General features: G+C 36.9%; 1 protein-coding gene across 5 annotated transcripts in view; it reads left to right on the forward strand.

Annotated features, from left to right (window-relative positions):
* Positions 1-17,583, forward strand: part of CPVL (carboxypeptidase vitellogenic like) — a 46,758-nt gene extending 29,175 nt beyond the window's left edge. For 4 of the 5 annotated variants that reach the window (XM_083378192.1, XM_083378190.1, XM_083378191.1 and 1 more), the window contains exons 8-13: positions 1,596-1,718; positions 2,005-2,136; positions 3,417-3,515; positions 5,707-5,880; positions 9,982-10,164; positions 17,290-17,583. In XM_083378192.1, the coding sequence (XP_083234318.1) occupies positions 1,596-1,718; positions 2,005-2,136; positions 3,417-3,515; positions 5,707-5,880; positions 9,982-10,164; positions 17,290-17,406 (828 nt within the window). In that variant the 3' untranslated portion in view covers positions 17,407-17,583. The remainder of the gene's footprint in view (positions 1-1,595; positions 1,719-2,004; positions 2,137-3,416; positions 3,516-5,706; positions 5,881-9,981; positions 10,165-17,289) is intronic. The other variant, XM_083378193.1, reaches the window with a different exon arrangement.
* The last annotated feature ends 258 nt before the right edge of the window (positions 17,584-17,841 follow it).

A 17,841-nucleotide genomic window follows, 5' to 3' on the forward strand; every position in this document is an offset into this window, starting at 1 on the left:
ACAATGCTTTACAGCCCTCTTTAAGCGATTTACAGAGTCAGCATATTTGCTGCCAACAATCTGGGTCCTCATTTTACTGATCTTGGAAGGATGGAAAGCTGAGTGAACCTTGAGTTGATGAGATTTGAACTGCCGAATTTCTGGCAGTTGGCAGTCAGCAGAATTAGCCTGCAATATTACATTCTAACCACTGCACCACCACGCTCAGAACAAATAGAAGAAAGGCAGTAATTTTTCCAGCTACTCTTATTGTTAACAATGCAAGTTGTGGAGATTATATGCATGTGAACACACAGGAAGTCACATTTAAACTTTGTAAAATAATACAGGTAACTGTATTGTAAGTTGTCCTGTTTCTTGTTTTACAAACCAAGGGCTGAAAACAAAGTTTTCTTTCTTTTTCCCCCCAGATCTTTCAGTGAGGTTAATTTTGACCTCTGAATTTAACTTGTAGCATTGGTCTCAACATAAAGAATTTAAATTCAGTTTTGCAACTATGTTGTTTTACCAGCTTTCTCCAGTAGTTTTTGCATTTGATTATCTATTCACCAGAGAAATATAATTTTTTTTGGTATTGTAAATAGCTCTACTAATATTTATCTTTTTAAGAAAACTTTCCCACATCTGAGATAACATTTGGAGCAACATATTGTACCCAATATATATTGGATATAATAGGTCTAACAATACATTTTTTTCAGCAGTTTAATGTTGCCAGTGATTGCTAACACAAGTGATGTTTTATAGTCAAGAGATACTGTTTTCACTGGGTATTTGTTTCTCTGACTATACAGATTTTGTCTTGGAAGGGTTTTTTTAAAATTAAATTTTGCCAACAGCAACAGAGGATGGACATGTAAATAACATGAATTTCCTTTATGCCTTTTGCCTTTAGTGACCAAAAATCCTGTTGTTTTCATTTCTAAAAGATTAAAAAGTTGTTTCAAATGACTACTAAATAGTTCAGTTATATACATGTTTTCTCACCCATTTTGCAGACTTGTTATAAACAGAATAGCGTTTGTGAAACAAAATACTAGTCGGGTTAATTATTAAGATGCTGGGCTAGAAACTGGGAAACTATGAATTCTAATCCTCCTTTATGTATCAAACTGCTCTGATAATCTGGCTCAAAATCATTTGCTTTCTTCCAAATAGGGAGAATAGGAGGAGGAAGCATTCTCTATGCTCCTTTGAGCAAATAATGGCTTGGTGTGAATCAAATCAAATCAAATAAATAAATAGAATTTCTGTTTCTGTTTTTTATTTAAGCAAATATATAATTTTCTGTTGATGCCAATTAACTAAGAAGACATAAAATGATTACTTAACTCAGAACATTATCATTTTCTGTTTTTATTTCCAAAGAAACATGTGAACCCTTAAGACACTGTGGTAAGCAAATGTAACAGTCTTTCCTAATTTGACGCTGCTCAGATATTGTCTGGATATTGAAATTAGCACACATCTGAAGCTCTTGATTGGGGTTAACTAAATGTATCAGCCTTTAGACACAATATAAGAAACTCTAATCAAAGTTGGAAAATGTATAAGTACCCCCTCTATATTAATGTCAACCAATGTATTATCTTTAGTCTTATGCAGGAAAATATGTGCCAGCCATTGGATATTATATTCATAGCAATAATCCTACAGCAAAGATAAAGATCAACTTCAAAGGTGTTGCCATTGGGGATGGTCTTTGTGACCCTGAAGTGGTATGATTTCTATATTTTTTATATTCTGAAATTGCAGGCCCCAAAAGAACATTATCCTGATTGATATCCAGCCAGTGCAAATGCTTTTAACCTTAAATATATGATTGCAAATTAGATGCAACCCTAGCAAGATGGCTGCTTAAAAGCCATTGAAATTTTATTACAGTGTCAGTGTATAGCATTAGCTTGTTCTAGTGTATTGATTTTGTTATGTTCTTTTCCATCTTTTTAATGACTTTTTAAAATGAAAACATTTGTGGTTAATATAGTTCATTTTCCTGATCAGATGCTGGGAGGCTATGCAGATTTCTTATATCAAATTGGCTTGGTAGATGAGAAGCAGAGGATATATGTCCAGAATCAGTCTGATCTGGGACAACAATATATCCAGCAGAAGAAATGGAAAGAAGCCTTTGAAGTAAGTCATAGAGGCCCACATGATGACCTTCCGCAATTAAAAGCATCTGATCACAGTAAGGGGTCAGAAGGAAATCAAATGGAGGTCACAAACTTGATTGCAGCAGCAGCAGCAGCAAAAAAATAAAATAAAATATCAGCCTAAAAGGGAGAGAAGTCATTCTCCAATGTTCTCCTAAAGTTTACATTGGACTCCCTTCAAACTTGAGCATTTACATAGGCACCTCTTTTGTGAATTGCTTTAACTTCTTAATGTTGATTCCCGAATGTCCTAAAGCTTTTACTTACCTATAGAAACTGAAAGAAAAGTAATCTTGGAAGTTGTGAGGATGCTTGGACATATTTATCATACCTTTTATATCCACAAATAAGTATTCTATTTTTTTTCAGTCAATTTAAAAAAAAATGAAGTGGTTACCATACACCATTAACTGATACGAGACACTTTTTAGTGTCCAGCAATCTAATGCAGACATGTCAAACACAAGGCCCGGGGGCCAGATGTGGCCCGCGAAGTGGTTTCATGCGGCCCGTGAAGCCATCCTGGAAACAGTGAGGGAACGGCCCCCACTGCCTTGGCCCTGGCCCAGAGACCCTCCTTTCACCAAAGACCCTCAGATCTGTCCCACTCCTGCCCAGGCCCCCATAGGCACCCTTGATGTGAACGATGTAGAGTTGGCCACGCCCACCCAGTAGGCCATACGCACTCTAGCCACGCCCACCCAGTAGGCCACGCCCACCCTGGCCACACCTACCTGGCCCCTTGAGGGCAACCGCAATGCTGATGCGGCCCTCAATGAAATTGAGTTTGACACCCCTGATCTAATGAATCTTCCACATTTTACAAAAACATTTTTAAAAAGAAGAGAACAAAAAAAAACTTAAAAATTTCTGTTACAATAATTTTAGTTGATATCATGCCAAGCTAGTTTAATCTCTGGAATGTTAACTGCAGTACCTTAAATAAGGACAGGAAAAATGTTTGCTGGGTCAGACTAAGTGGCCCAGCTCATGCAGCCCGTACTTTTTCCAAGGAACAAAATGACATTTCCTTTCAACTTATTTTGGCGACATTTGATTGGGACATTTTTCTTTTATGATTTGAAATGTGGTATTCAGATGGATCTTGATGCAAGGAGGGCTTTTCCTTTTAGTATTTCTTAGTGCAAATATATTTTACCAACTTTTTTTTACTAGCTGTGGGAACTGTAGAAAAGTAAACAATTGACATACTCAACAATGAAAATGAACATGTTAAACTTACATGATTTTCTTCCTCAGGTATTTGATATTCTGTTGAATGGTGATAAAACTGGAAGTCCTCCTTATATTGAGACTGTTTCAGGATGTAGCAACTATTTCAATTTCTTGCAGTGCCAGGTTAGTACTCATGAGAAAATGCAGACATATTGAAAATGTACAGTGCATTCAGAATTTATTCAGACCCCCTTCACTTCTGTTAATTTTGTTATGCTGCAGCATGATTCTATAATTACTGAAATTCGTTTTTTCTCATTAATTTACATTCAGTACTCCATAGAGACAACGTGAAAAGAGAATTTTAGAAATGTCTTTAAATTTATTAAAAATAAAAATTCAAATATCACATTGGTATAAGTATTCAGACCCTTTGCAACACTTGAAATTTAGCTCAGGTGCCTCCTGTTTCTCTTGATTGTTGCTGATATGTTTCTAGAACAGGGGTAGGCAACCTCGGCTCTTTTATGACTCATGGACTTCAACTCCCAGAATTCCTGAGCCAGCTGGCTCAGAATTTCTGGGAGTTGAAGTCCACGAGTCATAAAAGAGCCGAGGTTGCCTACCCCTGTTCTAGACCTTGACTTGAGTCCACCTGTGGTAAATTAAATTAATTGGAAATGATTTGGAAAGGCACAAACCTCTACAGGAGGCCTCACAGCTGACAATGCATACGGTAGCAGAGCAAAAGCCATGAGGTCAAAGGAACTGCCTGCAGAGCTCAGAGACAGGATTATTGCAAGGCACAGATCTGGGGAAGGCTACAGTAAAATTTCTGCTACACTGAAGGTTCCTAAGAGCACAGTGGCCTCCATAATTCTCAAATGGAAGAGGTTTGGCACAAACAGGACTCTTCCAAGAGCTGGTTACCTGGTCAAACTGAGCAATCAAGGGAGAAGGGCTTTAGTAAAAGAGGTGACCAATAATCTGATGGTCACTCTGACTGAGCTCCAGAGATCCTGTGTGGACATGGGACAGAGTTGCAGAGGGACAACCATCACTGCAGCCCTCCACCGATTTGGGTTTTATGGCAGAGTGGCTAGACAGAAGCCTCTCCTCAGTGCAAAATACATGAAAGTTTACTTGGATTTTGCAAAAAAAAAAAAAAGCCCCTGAAGGACTGTGAGGAACAAATTTCTCTGGTCTGATTAAACCAAGATTGAATGGTTTGGCCTCAATTCTAAATTGAAGTGTCTGGAGGAAACCAGGCACCACTTATCACCTGCCCAGTATCATCCCAATAGTGAAGCATGGTTTTGTTTTCTCTTTGTCATTATGGGTTCTGTATGTAGATTAATGATAAAAAAATGAATTTCAACAACTATAGAATCGGTCTGCAGCGTATCAAAATTGACAAAAGTGAAGGGGGTCTGAATACTTTCTGAATGCACTTTATATATACACAATTGGTCTATAGACCCAAAAGAATGATAGTGATATAATGACATTCTGCAAAAATTAGATCAGATGAATAAGACAGATTTACTTTGTCTTTGAAGGCTTGCAGGAAAGATCCCTTCTTTTTCTTAAGGCCAGAATTGTAGTACCAATAGAATATTTGTAACTCAGGGTTGAATTGTGAAGAGCTTGGTGGTTAAGACCTCACAGCCAGATATGTGTTTTACTAGGTCAAGAAGTCAGTGAAGACAATGTTATTTATAGCTACTGTAACATAGGTATCTTTCTCTTCATCAGCATCCTAATTCATTCTGTTTTGATCTGCAGAAGTGCATTCTTCTTAAGGAAGAAAGAATTTTTTTCTTCCAGACTTTTGGTCTAAAACTATTGGCTAGGTTGCCTACATAGATTTTTTTCATATTGTAAACCTTTGTACAAGATAATGAGGGCAAATGGTATAAAATCCTATTGCCAGCATGCAAATGAGTTGGGCTTTTGGATCTGGTCCAGCAGACTTTTTTCCTCTCTTATAAAAGAGTAACTAGTGAAGTATTATTTCAGCATCAGAATTGATTTAGTGTATTTATATTAATCAATGAAAAACAACTTCCATTTTTATTACTCAATACCATATCTTTTTACAAACTGGTGGCTTTTTTCTTCTTATAAAGTTAATTGATATGCGCATACCAAATTGTTTGCAATAGTGATGAATACTAAATTGTTTCATCATTTCAAACTTGAACATGAACCTGCAAGGTCAATTGTTTCAGTTCTCACAAACACAGTGATAAATACACTTGGCTGCTATAAGAAGAAAAGCAGAATCATCTAAAATGTAGTTGAATGAATTTGCTTTCTTGCTTTGATGAAATAATTTTATATGTGTTCTTTCTCTTTATTATTTTAATAACAGGACCCTGAAGATCAGAAATATTTTGGAAAGCTATTATCACTGCCAAACATAAGAAAATCTATTCATGTTGGAAATTTGACTTTCCATGATGGTTCTATGGTTGAGGAATATTTGATTGAAGATATAATGAAGACAATAAAACCTTGGTTGGCTGTTTTAATGGATCATTACAGAGTAAGTAAGATGCCAGGTTGAGTTTCTTACCAGTTTTAGAACCTGAATGTTTAACATTATTATGACTGATATTGTATTTTTATAGAAGACAAGTGTACTATTTTAAAAGAGAGAAAGAGAGTGTGTGTTGTGTGTTTTGCAAAGACACTTAATTAATTGCAAATTTCTTAAAGAACATGTTTATTAGTTACAAAGTATCGGCATGGTAAAGAGTGAAACCAAGTCTGGATACACAAGTAACAATTTCCCAGTACAAATTCAAATGTCCTACCCATAAAACTATGCAAGCAACTACGTTCCCCAATATGATTATTTGGCGGACTTTTTATGCAACGCCCTGTTCCTAGTCTTGGGAGCAGCCAATGACCTTGGTTCCCAAGGTTATTTTGACTAACAAAGCACTTGGGCAACCACCCTCCCTCTGTTCTATGGCAACCTAGAATGAGAAGGAAAATGACTGCAGCCATGCTCATTTGTAAGTTTACACATGATAGTCACCTTGTCAAGGATGGGGGGGAAGAAATAAAATATTAAATAAAAAATTTAAACATAAAATATATTAATAGAATCTATTTACCCCCAAGCTACTGTTAGTACATTGCAATTAGGTTGGAGGAGACATAGGTTTTAATCTCATTGGCCATACAGCTCACTGACTAAATTTGGATCAATCATTCTCTCTTAATCTCATCTATCTACTAAGACTTTTTTTGAGACAGATACATTTAGGGGTGCTCTACAAATCATCTCAATTTCTCAGTTGAAATGTAAATAGAAAAAATAAATATCCCTCACTTCTGCTCCTACATTCTTCACAGAATATTATTAAACAATGCGGACTGTATGGCATATAGGCTAGTAAAGCTATTTCTACCCTTATAAGGATAATTATAATAACATATTATTAAGCGTAATGTTTTTACTGAGGTCATGGAAGATCAAGACTTGTTACTGAAATACATGTGCCACTACAGTTCTTTTTATAAATATGATATATACTTTTTAAAATGGGCGTAGAAACATGCAACATTTGGCTAAAAAATATGATAATGCTAAATTTTATCACATTAAATTACACTACTTTTCTGTCAAAGAATGGGCCAATGTGTCACAGAAGTGTCTAATAAGATGTAAAGGGAAAGTTAAGACACCTTTGTAGAATGAAGTATGTTCTGGTATTAATAAAATCTCCTTTTTGAAATGATGTACACTCGAATATCTTAATTCTGAATTGAAAATTCGCAGTATTTTCCAATCAAGTGCTGCATTTGCACTTTGAGGTGGCATGAAAAATGTTGCACGTGAAAAAAGATGAGCCAAAATAATAACATAGTAAAAACAATATTTAAACTAATATTTTTTGAAATGAGTATCATTTCAAAATGAGGACCCAGATTGTTGGGGGCAATAAGCTGACTTTGTAATAATGCCGCTTGGGGCCCCCCGAAAGCCCTAATAAGCAGGCATATACATAGAATGAAGGCTACTGCTAAGCACATTGATTTGTGCTTAGATTGTAAGCCGTCCTGAGTCTTCGGAGAAGGGCGGGATATAAATGGGATTAAAATTAAAAAAAATTAAATTAAATTAACGTTAGTCTCTGGATACTGAATAATGTTCAGTGGGGCAGCATCCAAGGATTTAAGGGAAATGCCTATGATTCTGAATTTTTAGGCCAAACCTGGTTCTCTAGGAATGAGGAAAGAAAAAAGGCAAGATGGCAGCTAACCATGTGACTGAAGGCTTATCTCTTTTTTATTTGTTTAAAAAAGGAAGTGGGAAGGACAGGGCTTCAGTCACAACTGCCAACTTGAGGTTTTGATTCCTCCTCTGCATATGTTCCTGAACTGATCACATCTGTTTTCAATCTTTCTTTCCATTTAGATAGCTAATGGCCTTAATGTTTTGCTTCTCCTGCTTAATTCTGTATAAAGTATATAAACTGCAGTGAATAGATTTCAGCTGTGATACTATATCTAGATAAGTAGAGAGAGAGAAAAGAGAGTATATTTATGTATAAATACACATACACATATTTTTTATGAAAGATTTTGAAGAAGAAAGAAACTAATACAAAGTAAGAAAAAGAAATAAAACTAAAAATGCAAGAAAGAGGGAAAAAGTAAAAGGTAGAAAAGGGAAAGGATACCTTCATTACAGCAATTATAGGTATAATTATAAATTTCCCAATTTATAGGTGCAGCTTAACACTCTTTCTATAATTTATCTTGTCTAATAATCTAAACCAGGGGTGTCAAACTCAATTTCATTGAGGGCCGCATCAGCATTGTGGTTGCCCTCAGGGGGCCGGGTGGGTATGGCAAGGGTGGGCGTGGCCTACTGGGTGGGCGTGCCTAGAGTGTGTATGGCCTACTGGGTGGGCGTGGCCAGCTCTACATCGTTCGCATCAAGGGTGCCTATGGGGGCCTGGGCAGGAGTGGGACAGATCTGAGGGTCTCTGGCAGAAGGAGAGTCTCTGGGCCAGGGCCAAGGCAGAGGGGGCCGTTCCCTCACTGTTTCCAGGATGGCTTTGCGGGCCACATGAAACCACTTCGCGGGCAGGATCTGGGCCCCGGGCCTTGTGTTTGACATGTCTGATCTAAACCATAAACCATAAGTTTTTATTCTGTTTTATGCAAAAAGTCCATAAGGGATTTCCAGTCAGCAATACATGTAGATACTGTCCTTTCTCTGACTAAAAAACTCAATTTTGTTATTTCAGCAAGTTCCATCATCTTCACCAACCATTCTTTCATTGTGGGTACTGCCGAATGTTTCCATCTTTGTGCATACATTAATCTTGCTTGTACTGGAAAGATACTTTCTGATCATGTAATAATGTTGGTGACATTTTTTGTGTTTCTGTCCTACCCTCTAGCTCTACTAAGAAATAAAGCTAAACGTTTTGAACTTTCCATCTATGCGTTTTAAACTTCTTCCCAAATGTTCGAATACCATCTCTGTATTTTAAATTTAAAACAAAGTTAGCTTAATCCCTTGTAGGCAATAGAAACATTAGACTTTTAGATCCTTATTCATTTCCTGAACAATATTTTGTCATTTTTAATGCAGTTAAGGCTGTTCATTCCAGCCTCTGTAAATATAATAGTATATGACAAGATTTGCCATTGTGATCTCTATGGGTAAAACATTTTAAAAATAATAGTATTCTAGAATTAATAAGGTGACAAGGGCTTGAAATGCATATTATGGTTGAAAGAATGTGAGCTGCTGCCAATACCTAGTGAGGGCAGGTTTTTCCTCCACTTAAGGACCTGATTAAAAGGGACGCGGTGGCTCAGTGGGTTAGGACGCTGAGCTTGTCGATCAGATGGTCAGCAGTTTGGCGGGTCGAATCCCGAGTGCCACGTAACAGAGTGAGTGCCTGTTACTCGTTCCAGCTTCTGCCAACCTAGCAGTTCGAAAGCACGTAAAAATGCAAGTAGAAAAATAGGGACCACTACAGTGGGAAGGTAACGGCGTTCCGTGCGCCTTTGGCATCTAGTCATACTGGCCACATGACCACGGAGACGTCCTCGGACAAGCGCTGGCTCTTCGGCTTTGAAACAGAGATGAGCACCGGCCCCTAGAGTCGGAAACGACTAGCACGCATGTGCGGGGGAACCTTTTACCTTTACCTAAGGACCTGATTCCTGCAAAGTGAGCCTTTTCTGTAACTTGTCAGGATCTGCTAGTGTTTTGTCAAATTCAGAATCAGAAAAGATGCATCTCAGAAACCACCGCATTTTGTAGGCTTCTGCTTTTTTGTTTTATGTCTCTGAACTCTCTGTGCTAGATCTCAAGATGCCTTTTTAGGCTGATCTCATTCTGCAACAGTTTTTGCTCCTTTAATATCAAATTTATGATATAAATGATTTATATTTATCAGTTATTGACCGTCAAAATATTCTTTTTTACTATACAAATGACTAAAAATACATAGAAATCAAAATAAAGTAATAAAAACATAACAGCATAAAATCAAGAGTAAGAACAACAATCATAATTAAAATAATGCTTGGGGTTGATAAAAATCAATAAAACAAATTGAAAATATTGTTTTGAGCTCTGCTTGTTTTTGTATTTACATTTGACTTCCAGGTTCTCTTATACAATGGGCAACTTGATATCATTGTGGCAGCTCCACTTACAGAACGATTTCTGCCTACCGTGCCATGGGGCAAAGTGAAAGAATACAAAAATGCTGAGAGAATTGTATGGCGAATACACGATAAAGATCCTGAAGTTGCTGGCTATGTACGCCAAGTGGGTGAATTCTATCAGGTGAGATTTTTCTAAGAAAAATAAAACATAGGTTAAATATGACACAGCAAAAGGAGAGCCATTTTAGTCTATGGTAGCAAAAGTTCAGAAGTCTGGTAGAATCTTTTTAAACTAAAAGACATAAGGTTTTCTGATTGTGTGCCCATATATCTGACAACTTGTGAGAAAGGGAAGGAAGGAAGGAAGGAAGGAAGGAAGGAAGGAAGGAAGGAAGGGTTAAACTGTGAAGTCCTTGGTGTTCTCTTGAGTTTGGTTGTTTGCTTGCAGATGTTTCATTACTCAACTAGATAACATTATCAGTGCTAGTGAGTCGGAAGTTTGTTCCATGTTGATATAAAAATACATGTCAAGAATAAAAATATCAACATATCAGAAGAGAATAAGAAAAATAAAAGATAGCTTCTTCAGTCTATAATCAGCATATGACCTCAGTAGGTGTTCCTGAAGATAATTTACCTCTTGGTTATTTATGCTGTCACAGACATATCAACAAGTTATTCTAGTCCCAGGAATTTCTCTAAAATGAAGTGAAGAAAAGGTCCTTGTTTAGCAACTTCAAATGGGACTGGCAACTTGGTCACTAAGCAAAGCAAGCACTAAGTAAATCACTGCAATTGTGCTTATGCTGTTACTTCGGCTTTCCTTTGCTTTGCAGACCTGTTTGCCAAGTTATTTTCATTAGTCATAACTGTGAATAGTTACTAAATGAGGACTACTTGTAAGCGTGCCAAAGTGAAGTACTATGCCAATTCTTTCATTGCATGTGATTGACTCTAATCTAATTAGAATCTAATTTAATTTCCTCCACTACCTGGACCATGCATTTATTAAAATTACAAGCACTGAGAAAAGAATTTTAGAGTAGATAGTTTATTTTATTTATTTGTTTGTAGGCTGCCTTCATTATTTTTACAGATAACTCAAAGCGGCATATCTAAACATATCCGACACACATCTCTTATTTTCCCCACAAAAACTCTGTGAGGTGGGTTGGGCTGAGAGAAAGTGACTGGCCCAAAGCCATTCAACTTGCTTTCATGACTAAGGCAAGACTTGAACTCATGGTCTCTAGCTTTCTCTTCTAATTCCTTAAACACTAGACCAAACTGACTCATATATTCAGTCTTCTCTGTCCCATACTGGTTAAAGATGTGAGAAGCAGCAAGAATTTATTTTACCAAATCTTCTTTCTATTCTTATTCCCTCAGGGTGGACAATTGATCAGAATTACTACTGTTAACTCTAGACCAAAAAAATGATATGCCTTTGACAGGCTATTATTCTGCATTGGCTTGTCACAAAAAATTACATTCTCAATCAGCAACACAAATTCTCATAAATACATTTTGCTGTTTGGGGATTCTGACTGGTATTCTTCAGACACTTAAGTATGGCTAATGCACTCTTAATATCAAAACAACTGCAGAAGATTCTAATCAACTTAAGACAAGTCTTTGCTATTTCATAAGGAATCATTTACTATTAATTTATACTAAGGATCTTAAGCTTTGAAAAAAAATTCCTGCCACATGACCTTAATATAAAAATGTGCTAGTTTACATTGGTTCTATATAAAATAAATAAGGATGTGTTCAATTATAGTACAATGAAATAATTTAGTTTATTGAGTTAGCCAAAGTGAATGCATTAAAGCAGTCAAAACTACTTAAAATCAAATTTATTTAATATTATAAAAGATCACAAAATATGAAGTTAATGTTAGCCTAAGGACGATAGTTAATAAAATACACCTATGATAACAACAACTAAAAAGCATATAAAAAAACCTCTCCATCTCAAAGTTACTTCTTCTTGGATTAAAATACTATTTTCTCCTACCTTTCCACTATTTAATTTAAATGCACATATGTGACCAAGCCTTTTGCATGGAGTCTATGCAAAATTATACTGAACAGTGAAGTGTTATTTTTTTAAAAAAAATTAAATAGTGGAATGGTAGAAGAAAATAGCATTTTAATCCAAGAAGAAGTAACTTTGGGATGGAGAGGATTTTTATATGCTTTTTAGTTTCTCCTTCTGTGCATTTGGAAAAAGGAATAATCCACGATACCATTCTGTTTCAGACAATTCGTAACTAGGTCATGATTTCAAATAACTTACTTCGTTAAGCAAGCCAAGTAAACAATCCAAATCCAATTGAAGTTTGCTTTAAAATAATTCCTGATTCATTGATAAAAGTATAGTAAAAGTGCCTGTTCAGCATGTTTTCTCTTTTCTTATGTGCCTCTTACTTTTTCCTTCCTTCTTCCAGTTGTCAAGTTCAGCAGTCTCATGATATTTTTCTGTTTGTATGAGAACTCTCATAGAAATTCAGGTCCTTACAACATACATTGCTTTTTCATTTAATAATTTCACAGTTAGGATGACGATGATGATGGTGGTGCATGTGTGTGTGTGTGTGTGTGTGTGTGTGTGTGTGTGTGTGTGAGAGAGAGAGAGAGAGAGAGAGAGAGAGAGAGAGAGAGAGAGAAAATAAAAATGGTATATGCTCAATACAATCTTTTGTTGAAGGAAAAGTCTTCATCATGGTTCAGTCCAAGCCGGGAATAAACAACATAGTGATTGCTTTAGAAAGAAGGTTGCAGTTTATTGAAGAGGAGAGACAGACAGAAGACAGAAAGATGTCTCTGGAAGAAAAGAGAGCGAGCACATGAAGGGAGTGGGTTTTTATACCTTCTTGAGCCTTTTGTTTGAAGTTGTTGTTCCTGTGGCATGAACTTTGACCTGAGTCTGAGTGTGCCTTTCTGGTATTCTGATGGTGGTGGGTTAATCCTGTTATCTCCCAAAAGTCAATCCTGCTTCCCTGTGGCTGTGGCTGATGACTCTTAGATTTTTGGTGTGAGGGGCTGTTGATTTTAGGGATCTTTCTTCCTAATCCCAGTTTCCTGACTCCAGTCTTTCTGGAGACTATTGCAGATTATCACATCTGCAATTCTGCAGACTTGGTTTCTGTTTGGGACAGAGAGACTTGGGGGTGGGGTTGATTTCTGCTTTTAAAATCCTTTAGGGAAATATATTCTGCCTTTTAAATATTTCCAAACATATTTCTTTCTCTGGGGGGAGGGGAGGGGAGGGGGCTGACTTCCCACACTTTTAATGAAAATATATGGAGGGGGGAGATAGTTTTTTCTAGGACACGTCTGGAAAGGAGTTTTCTTATGATCTGCCTTTTATCCAAATCGGTAAGTAGGGTTATGTTCAGGATACAGGGACATATGACAAAAAGATTCAGGCTCTTAAAACACTGACATTCAAAGACCTTTGTTTTTTGGAAGCATCCTGAAATGTTACAGCTGTTGCCTTCTTTTTCTTTAAACACAAGGGTCAGAGAGGAATTGGGTAAATATAAGCAAAGGCTCTAAGTTCTAGTGTTACTTTCTGTTTGCGTATGAATACCATTTGGAATTGAATCCTGTTAGGTTTTTTTTTCTTTTTCTACTCTTTCTTCCAATTCTGGATAGAGAGAGACTGTCAGTCTTTCTTTTTTTTCTCCAAGAAAGTATATGTACATATACCATCAAGCCTGAATGACATTGCTGGCATTTTTAAAGATGTTTAGCATTATCTCCTCATAGTTGTCCATGGATTGCAGAACAGAAGGAAAGTCTTGAAGCATTAGAATAGTGGTCAAAATGATTTCAAGTGAGTTTGATCGCTGCAATTTTAAATAACTAAGTATATGTTTCAAAATCTGGTTCAAGTGAAGGGACAGCTTCACCTATTTATGTGAGTTTTGAATGGATTGTTGTAAAGATAGTGAGGATACATTGATTTGGCAGTACACAGAAAGGCAGAATAATAGAATAACCTTGGCGGTCTTCTAGTTCAAGTCCCAGCTCAAGCAAGTGACCCTATACCATTTCAAACAAATGGTTGTCTAATTTCTTATTAAAAACCTTCAGCAATGAAGCATCCACAACTTCTGGAAGCAGTGTCAATCACTTAAATAGGAGCCAGCAGTGTGCTGCAGGTGCCAAAAAAGCCAACACAGTGCTAGGCTGCATTAACAGAGGGATAGAATCAAGATCACGTGAAGTACTAATACCACTTTACAATGCCTTGGTAAGGCCACACCTGGAATACTGCATCCAGTTTTGGTCACCACGATGTAAAAAAGATGTTGAGACTCTAGAAAGAGTACAGAGAAGAGCAACAAAGATGATTATGGGACTGGAGGCTAAAACATATAAGAAACGGCTGCTGGAGTTGGGTATGTCTAGTTTAATGAAGAGAACGAAAAGGGGGTGGAGACATGATAGCAGTGTTCCAATATCTCAGGGGCTGCCACAAAGAAGAGGAAGTCAAGCTATTCTCCAAAGCACCTGAAGGCAGGACGAGAAGCAACGGATGGAAACTAGTCAAGGAGAGAAGCAACCTAGAACTAAGGAGAAACTTCCTGACAGTTAGAACAATTAACCAGTGGAGCAACCTGCCTCCAGAAGTGGTGAATGCTCCAACACTGGAAGTTTTTAAGAAAAGATTGGACAGGCATTTGTCCGAAATGGTATAGGGTTTCCTGCCTGAGCAGGGGGTTGGGCTAGATAACCTTCAAGGTCTCTTCAAACTACTACTACTACTACTACTACTACTACTACTACTACTACTTTTCTTCTATTATTATTATTATTATTATTATTATTATTATTATTATTATTATTGTCAGGAAATTTCTCCTTATTTCTAAGTTGCATCTCTCCTTCATAAGTTTCCATTCATAGCTTCTTGACTTCAGTGCTTTGGAGAATAGATTGGCTTCCTCTTTTTTGAGGCAGCCCCTGAGATCTTGGAATACTGTTATCATGCTCTTTGTTACACTATACCAGGGGTAGGCAACCATGGCTCTTTTATGACTCGTGGACTTCAACTCCCAGAATTCCTGAGCAAGCCAGGTCTTACCAAAGCAGAATAAAAGTGGTATTAATACTTCACATGATTTTGATTCTATTCTCTGTTAATGTAGCCTAGAACTGCATTGGCTTTTTTGATGGCTGCAGCATACTGCTGACACATATTTAAGTGATTCTCCACTAGGAATCCCAGATCCCTCTCACAGTTACTGCTATTGAGCCAGGTACTACCTATTCTATACTTGTGCATTTAGTTTTTCTTGTCCAAGTATAAAACTTTGCTTTTATTATCATTGAATTTCATTTCGTTGTTTACAGCCCAGTGTCTGTCAAGATCCTTCTGGATCTTAAACCTATCTTCTAAAGTGTTGGCCGTCTCTACCAGGTTGGTGTCATTGGCGAATTTGATAGGTTTACCCTTCTATCCCCTCATCTAAATCAATTACAAAGATGTTGAAGAGTCCTGGGCCTAAGACAGAATCTTGGGGAACCCACTGCATATTTCTTTCCATTAAGGACTATACGTTGAGTGCGGTTGGTCAGCCAATTATAATTCCATCTGATGGTGATGCTGTCCATCCTACATTTTTTAGCTTACCATGAAGTAGGTTGTGGTCTATTTTGTCTACTGATTTACTGAAGCCCAAATAAATTATGTCCCTAGCATTTCTCTGGTCCACTAATTTAGTCACATTGTCAAAGAATGAAATAAGATTTGTCTGGCATGATTTGTTTTTGACAAACCCATGTTAGCTTCTGGTTATAACTTTTCTTGCCTCTAGTGTTTGCAGATTTGTTGCTTGATTATCCTTCCTAGAATCTTTCCACGTCAGGCTGATTGGTAATTTCCTGGATCCATGTTTTTACCTTTTTTGAAGTTAGGAACTGTGTCAACTCTTTTTTTTCTGTTCTCCAGTACTTCCCCAGTGCTGCAGGATCAGTGATATGATGGTTTTGAGATTACGTCTGCCAGTTCCTTCATAACCCTGGGATGTAGTTCATCTGGTCCTGGTGATTTGAACTTGTGTAGAGTAGATACGTGTTGTCTTACTGAATGAGTGAATGAATGATTGTGTGTGAGGCCTGAGGTTTTCTTCCTTGTGAAATGTTCATTTTCATTGTCTTCATTTTCCCTTATGCTAATTTCATTTTACTTTGATATGGTTATGTATGGTTATGCAATGTTAATTGAAAAGAGGAAATAAACTTGAAGTATCACTGGAATCACACATTAGAATAGGCCATATCTTAATTTGTCTGGTTACGGAACTGTGTGTGTAACAAAACACTGATCCTGTATTATTATTTATTATTATTATTATTTATTAAATTTATTAAACTGTGGTTTATGGCTTTATATTATATATCGAACCAGGCAATTACTAATGCAACTAAGAATAGCTTTGTAGCTCATTTATTCATTCATTCATTCATTAAATTTTTATGCTGCCCATCTTCCCTGCATTTGTTTAATTTGTATAGTTGCCCACTGCAAACCAGTAACTTCGGACAATGATCATGAAAATAATTAAAACAGTTAAAATCCAATGCAAAAAATAGCCATATAATCTTTTGGTGTCGATGCAGCCAGGAAAGAGAGTTCTTTACATACAAGCCAGGCACCTATCTAAGTTTTCAAGGCCTTTCAAATGTATTATGGCTATTGTAATCTCAGGAGAACATTCCACAGGACAAGAAATATGGCAGAAAGGACACATCTCTCCTTAAGTTGACATTCCTTGGCTGATGGGACCCATAGCCTGCCTATCATGTTAGACCCAATTGGACAGGTAGAATCAACTGGGATTCTATGGTTCCTCGGTTAACCTTTTCCAAAGTCACAGAGAGCTTTAAAAGTGACAACTAGTACCTTGAATTTATACCTTGAATTTAATTTAAAAATACACTGGCAACCCATGCAGCTCATGAAGCAACAGTGTTACATGTGCCGAATAGTCACACTATTGACAGCCTGTGCAACTGTATTCTGTATCATCTGAAGTTTCCAGAGCTCTTCAAGGGCAGCCCTTGAAGCTTATTATGGGTATGTTTCTAACATAAATGGTGAGATTTGTAGGTGGTTGTTTGTGTATCTGCTTTGTATGAACAAGTTATTATTTAAGGATCAGATAATAAGTAGTGACTAAGAATTTAGAACAGAGTTCCAATTGATAATGCTATTTAATGTGTCCAGGTGCATTTTTCCACCCATTCCTTTGGGATATCTCTAATTTGTTTTTTATATGTGATTTCATAGGTCATTGTTCGAGGAGGAGGACACATCTTGCCTTATGACCAACCAGAAAGGGCTTTGGATATGATGGATAGATTTATCATGGGAAAAGGATGGAAACAAAGCGGATACGGAAAATAAAACCTGATAGTTGAAATCTTTTGGAAAGTTCTCAAGAGATTGATTGATCAGTATTGATCAGAGGAACTGATGAAATATTATTGGGGCTTTTTCCCCCTTTGGAAAATCTGTTTTAATCTGTAATTAAGCTATTCATCTAACTTGAATGTTTTGTTCTCAAAATAAATGTCACACACCTCTGTCTCTGTCGCTCTGTTTTTTTGTCCTGAATATCAGAACCCAAAGTAGATAATCCTTATAGCCATTTCCAACTTTTTTGTTTAGCGAAATAATGGGCATGATAACAAGTAGCAACCATGGAGGGTGTGGTGGGTCAAAGTGGTGCAGTTGTGTACCATGGATTTTTTTTATTGTTGTATTTTGCTTCAAATGTGAGCCTTTTATCTTCATGTGACTCTTAGTTGAGGGAATGACAGAAAAAGGTAAAAAATTACA

This window comes from Vipera ursinii (genome assembly GCF_947247035.1).
Source record: "Vipera ursinii genome assembly, chromosome: Z".
In the NCBI taxonomy this organism is placed as follows: domain Eukaryota; kingdom Metazoa; phylum Chordata; class Lepidosauria; order Squamata; family Viperidae; genus Vipera; species Vipera ursinii.